The sequence below is a fragment of the Panthera leo genome, chromosome B4 (genome assembly GCF_018350215.1).
Source record: "Panthera leo isolate Ple1 chromosome B4, P.leo_Ple1_pat1.1, whole genome shotgun sequence".
Classification (NCBI taxonomy): Eukaryota; Metazoa; Chordata; class Mammalia; order Carnivora; family Felidae; genus Panthera; species Panthera leo.
Window position 1 is genome coordinate 51,434,584 of NC_056685.1, and position 6,478 is coordinate 51,441,061.

The 6,478-nt window shown below is 53.7% G+C and overlaps 1 protein-coding gene across 1 annotated transcript; it reads left to right on the forward strand.

Annotated features, from left to right (window-relative positions):
• Window positions 1-431: 431 nt before the first annotated feature.
• LOC122223780 lies at window positions 432-5,513 on the forward strand (the record flags this gene model as incomplete). Its single annotated transcript, XM_042944697.1, is given in 3 exon segments — window positions 432-539; window positions 541-2,490; window positions 2,493-5,513. Coding segments are annotated over 3 exon segments (5,079 nt in total), but the record flags the coding sequence as incomplete, so codon positions are not given.
• Window positions 5,514-6,478: the final 965 nt, after the last annotated feature.

The window sequence follows — 6,478 nt, forward strand, 5'->3', positions numbered from 1 at the left end:
AGCCTGACTGGCCACGGTTAGTGTCTGTCTGTTTGTTCTGTCTTTTCTGTGTGAGCTCACTTCTGGAGTTCTGGTAGTGCCCGACGCGGTCTAAGTGGACGCACTGGAGGACCACGGGCCGGGAGTTTCGGAAGACGTTCTGATTCTCCCTTCTGGAGGGACGTGGAATCCCCTCAAAGGTCTGAGACGAGGCGGGTCGCTCCCGCTGGTCGGCGTGAGGCCGTCGTCTTTGGAGGGACGTGGAATCCCCTCATCGGTTTTGGAGGGACGTGGAATCCCCTCATCGGTTTTGGAGGGACATGGAATCCCCTCAAATGTCTAAGCTAGCTTTCAGTTTTGCTTCCATGGAGTTGGAAGATTTTCTAGGGGCCCTCTGTTTGTCTGTTTTTGTGTTTCTCTGTTTTGTTCTGTGGACTTACTGGACGGACGTTATGGGACAGACTCAGACTACTCCTCTAAGTATTATGATTGATCACTTTAAGGATGTGAGGGGAAGAGCTAACAACCTCAGTGTGGAAGTCCGAAAGGGTCGGTGGCAGTTTTTTTTGTTCTAGCGAGTGGCCAACTTTCAAAGTCGGATGGCCACCAGAGGGGACCTTCGACCTCCCTACCATCCACCGAGTCAGGAGTATCATCTCTCAGCCTAAGACGGGCCATCTTGATCAGCTCCCTTACATTATCACTTGGCAGGACCTTGTGGAAGACCCACCCTCTTGGCTTAAGCCCTTCCTAGCCCCGCTCCCTCCGGAGCCAAAACCCATTCTTGCTTTGCAGGGGACAAAGAAGAAGAAAAGTCTTATCCAGCCTTCAGCACCCCTCTACCCTGTCTTAGAGGGGGGTACTGAAGAAGAATTAATTTTTCCTCCCTCGTATAACCCCTCTAGGATGCTGGAAGAACACCATCCTCCCCCTCCGGGGGAGGCAGACGCTGTTCCGAGAGCGGGAGGCGGAAACGCTCCAGTGGGAAGCCCGCCCTTCACCAGACAAAGGGCTCAGAGGGAGCAATCCGCCTCCGCCGCCGACTCCACTATTCTGCCCCTGCGAGCCACCGGACCCCCAGACGCGGAGGGGAACCAGCCCCATCACTATTGGCCTTTCGCCACTAGTGACCTCTACAATTGGAAAGCTCAGAATCCTAAGTTTTCCGAGAAACCGGCAGGGCTTATTGATTTATTAGACTCTGTTCTTTTTACCCATCAGCCCACGTGGGACGATTGCCAGCAGCTTTTGCAGGTCCTGTTCACGACTGAAGAAAGAGAAAGAATCGTCAACGAGGCCCGAAAACTAGTTCCGGGCACAGATGGGAATCCCACCACCAACCAGGCTCAGATAGATGCCTCCTTCCCCTTAACTCGGCCCCAGTGGGATTTCAACAAGGCAGAAGGTAAGGAGAGGCTCCGGGTCTACCGCCAGACTCTAATGGGGGGTCTCCGAATGGCTGCTAGAAAGCCAACCAATTTGGCCAAGGTAGGAAATGTACAACAGGGAAAAGATGAATCTCCGGCTGCCTTTTTAGAACGGATCATGGAGGCATTCCGTACCTATACCCCCATGAATCCAGAGGCTCCGGAAAGCAAGGCAGCTGTTATCATGGCCTTTGTAAACCAATCGGCCATAGACATTAGGAGAAAATTACAGAAAATAGATAGACTAGGAGAAAAAAGTCTGCAGGACTTACTGGTGGTAGCCGAAAAGGTATATAATAACCGGGAGCTTCCTGAGGACAAGCAGGCTCGCGCCATGGCGGCTGCCAGCAGTAAGCAGACTCGAGACCTGGCCAAAATACTACTAGCTACCACTGCTGACTCCCCTGAGGAACGAGACCGCCGTCTCCGGCAGCTGGCAGACGACGCAAGAAAAGGTAAAAGAACCACCAAGGGGGGGAAACAGAGGCTGCAGAAGGATCAGTGCGCATACTGCAAGGAGATAGGGCATTGGGCCCGAGATTGTCTGAAAAGGGCCGGCGGGAAAGGAAGCAAGACTGATCGAGTAAAAGTCCTAGAGCTAGATGAACTAAGTGATTAGGGGAGTCGGGGTTCGGACCCTCTCCCCGAACCCAGGGTAACTCTTAAAGTGGAGGGGACCCCTGTTGACTTCCTTGTCGACACCGGAGCACAACATTCGGTCCTCCGCACCCCACAAGGAAAACTAGCCAGCAAGAAGTCCTGGGTACAAGGGGCAACTGGTATGAGCCAGTATTCATGGACTACCCGAAGAACAGTAGATTTGGGAACGGGCCGGGTATCCCACTCCTTTATGGTAATACCAGAATGCCCCTACCCGCTGTTAGGACGGGACTTACTGACCAAGATTGGAGCTCAGATAACTTTCAGACAAGGGGGGCCTCAGGTCACCGATGGCAAGGGCCACCCCATCCAGGTACTGACCATGAAACTGGAGGATGAATACCTCCTCCACCAGGAGGCGCTCCCGAGAGAGGATAATATAGACAGATGGCTACAAGAATTCCCCTCGGTTTGGGCAGAGACTGGGGGGGGATGGGACTAGCCGCTCATAGGACCCCAGTCCTGGTAGAGCTCAAGCCAGGAGAGAGTCCGGTAAGGATCAAACAATACCCCATGTCACAGGAGGCCCGGAAGGGGATCCAGCCACACATCCGGAGACTACGAAGCCTAGGGGTACTAGTTCCTTGCCAGTCTGCCTGGAACACCCCCTTACTGCCGGTCAAAAAGCCTCACACAAATGACTACCGACCGGTACAAGACCTCCGGGAAGTAAATAAGAGGGTCGCGGACATACACCCAACTGTTCCCAACCCATATACTCTCTTGAGCTCCTTGGCGCCCTCCAGGGTCTGGTATACTGTACTACATTTAAAGGACGCCTTCTTCAGTCTGCCGCTGGCACCCCAGAGCCAACCCCTGTTCGCCTTCGAGTGGCATGATCCGGAGGAGGGCTACAGTGGGCAACTCACCTGGACACGGCTACCTCAGGGATTCAAAAATTCACCCACCATCTTCGACGAGGCACTACACGAGGACCTGGGTGAGTACAGAAGGGAGCACCCTGGCCTCACCCTCCTACAGTACGTAGATGACATCCTGATTGCTGCTGACACGGCCAAAGACTGTGAGCGAGGGACCCAGGACCTGCTGGCTACCCTGGGGGCTTTAGGGTACTGGGCATCCGCGAAGAAGGCTCAGATATGCAGGGAGAGGGTAAGTTACCTGGGATATATCCTGGAGGGCGGACAGCGGCGGTTATCAGATGCCAGAAAAGAAACTGTCCTAAAGATCCCTACTCCCACCTCCCGAAGAGAAGTGAGGGAATTCCTAGGATCAGCCGGCTACTGCCGCCTCTGGGTTCCAGGTTTTGCTGAGATCGCCAGGCCCCTATATGAAGCTACCAAAGAGGGGAAAACATTTAAATGGACTGAAAAAGAAGAAATTGCCTTTAATCGGTTAAAAAAGGCCCTCCTAAGTGCCCCAGCCCTGGGCCTACCAGACATTACGAAACCCTTCCACCTCTTTGTAGACGAACATAAGGGAATAGCAAAAGGGGTTCTAACTCAAGCCTTAGGCCCCTGGAACCGCCCAGTGGCTTACCTGTCTAAGAAACTAGACCCAGTGGCTGCCGGCTGGCCGCCATGCCTAAGAATTATTGCGGCGACAGCACTCCTAGTCAAGGATGCAGACAAACTGACCCTAGGACAGGAGATCTGGATCACGACCCCACACGCCATTGAAGGGGTCCTGAAACAGCCTCCTGATAGATGGATGAGCAATACACGTATGACTCATTACCAGAGCCTCCTACTCAACCCTCCACGAGTGCGGTTCCACCCCAGTGCAGCCCTCAATCCTGCAACCCTGCTGCCCGACCCTGACCTAGGTGCTCCACTACATGACTGTGCGGGAATCCTGGAACAAGTACATGGATTCCGGATGGACCTGACCGACCAGCCCCTCCCCGATGCCGAGGCTACTTGGTTCACTGATGGCAGCAGCTTTGTGCGAGATGGACACAGGTATGCGGGTGCAGCGGTGGTCACCGAAACGGACACCGTATGGGTGGAGGCTCTACCCTCCGGAACGTCAGCCCAGCGAGCGGAGCTCATAGCCCTCACCAAGGCGCTGATGCTGGGAGCTGGAAAACGGCTTAACATCTACACAGACAGCCGTTATGCATTTGCCACAGCTCATATTCATGGGGCAATTTATCAGGAGAGGGGGTTACTGACGGCAGAAGGACGGACTATAAAAAATAAGCAGGAGATACTTAACCTGCTTACGGCCTTATGGCTTCCTGCCAAGCTAGCCATTATCCACTGCCAAGGGCACCAAAAAGCTGATAACCCAGTAGCTAGAGGTAATCGAAAGGCTGACCAGGCAGCCAAGGCAGTAGCCCTTACTCCAGTCCCCACCATGACCATACAACTACCAGACCCGGGAGACCCAGTTTTACCAGACCAGCCCAAATACTCCCAGGAGGAGTTACAGCGGATCAAGAAACTCCCCATGGCCCAGGAGATAAAGGGATGGTGGTATACACCAAACAAGGAGCTCGTGCTGCCAGACCGGCTCGGAGTCTCAATATTAGAGCACATGCATCGGTCTACTCACATGGGGGCCCGAAAATTAAAAGACTTAATCCGACATGCCGGAATCAAGATTCACCAACAGGACACCAAAATAGAGCAAGTTGTATCTGCCTGCAAGACCTGCCAACTCACCAACGCGAAAGCCACATCAAATAAAAAAGGAACCAGGCTCAGAGGCACCAGACCGGGAGCCCAATGAGAAGTCGACTTCACTGAAGTCAAACCAGGAAAGTATGGTTATAAATATCTTTTAGTATTTACAGACACCTTCTCTGGCTGGGTGGAGGCATACCCAACCAAGCATGAAACGGCTCAGACGGTGGCTAAGAAGCTACTAGAAGACATCTTACCCAGGTATGGTTTTCCTGCCATGGTAGGATCAGACAATGGACCAGCTTTTATCTCTCAGGTAACACAGGCAGTAGCCAAGGCGGTGGGGGCAAACTGGAAATTACATTGTGCTTATAGGCCCCAGAGCTCAGGACAGGTAGAAAGAATGAATAGAACCCTAAAAGAGACCCTTACCAAATTAACTATGGAGACTGGCGGGGACTGGGTGACTCTCCTACCGTACGCCCTTTACCGGGTTAGAAACACTCCTTACACTCTGGGTTTTACTCCCTACGAGATCATGTTTGGCAGGCCACCCCCTGTTATTCCCAGCCTTCGAGCTGAACTTCTTGCAGAGTTTAAAGATCAAGAACTTTTTCTTTCCTTGAGAGGGCTCCAGAGGGCGCACGAGGATATTTGGCCGCGCCTCCGTGCCATCTACGAGGCTGGCCCGACCCCGACACCTCATCAATACAAGCCGGGAGACTGGGTCTATGTCAAGAGGCACCACTGAGAGACTCTCGAGCCGCGCTGGAAGGGACCCTACATTGTAGTGCTGACAACCCCCACTGCTCTCAAAGTAGACGGCATCGCGACCTAGGTCCATCACACCCACGTTCGGCCAGCGGACCCCTCCTCGATCCGGAAGGACTTCGTCACGTGATGGGCCATCAGTCGGGACCAACACAACCCGCTCAAGCTCAAGCTCAAGCTCAAGCTACAGCACATTCGACCCACCTAATATTGGTAACTCTGTTAACTCTGCTTGTCATTGCTCATGCTACCGGGAGTCCCCACACCCCCCAAAACATCACCTGGCAGATCATAGATACCAGCTCAGGGACAATACTTAATTAGACCTCCCAGAGCCACCCCAGGGACACATGCTTCCCAGAACTTAGCGTAAACTTCCAAACTCTGTTCCCCTTGTCACCATAAATGCAGCCGGTCCCATGATTGGGTCCGTAAGTTACATGACAAGGGGGGAATGAAAGGGCGGGCCTACGCCGGCCGACTCCATCTTGTTCTGTGTTCTCCACCTTGAGTGACTATGTCCCCGACATGACCCCTTTTCCGGGAAATTCACAGAAACCTCAGACTGCGCCTCCTCCCCTTGAGTAACCTCCCGCTCACCCGTTCAAACTTTCTGATCAAAACACGCCCAGCGACCTGCGTAACAGGACTCCGACCCTTCCCCAACCAATCGGCTGAGGCCACGACCCTTCCCCAGCCAATCGGCTGAGGCCACAGCCATTACCTCACCAACTGCCCCTAGACCCCTATAAAACCTTTGTGCTTTTGAAACTCGCTCTCTCTCCCTGGTATCTCACCGCTGCATCGGTGCAGGTAGGGGATTGAGCTCGAGCTAGCTCGAATAAAGGTTCTTTTGCTTTTGCATCGGACTCGGCTCCCTGGTGGTCTTTGGGGATCACGAATTCTGGGCATAACAGGTCCAGCAAGGGTTCCTGGGTGCAGCTGACATTCGCCCATTGCTCTTTCGGCCATTGCTCAGTGAGACCCTCCCGCAGAGGGGCAGAACGGGTCAAAGCCGCAGTCCTTCAGAAGTAAGGGGCCGGGGAAAACAGC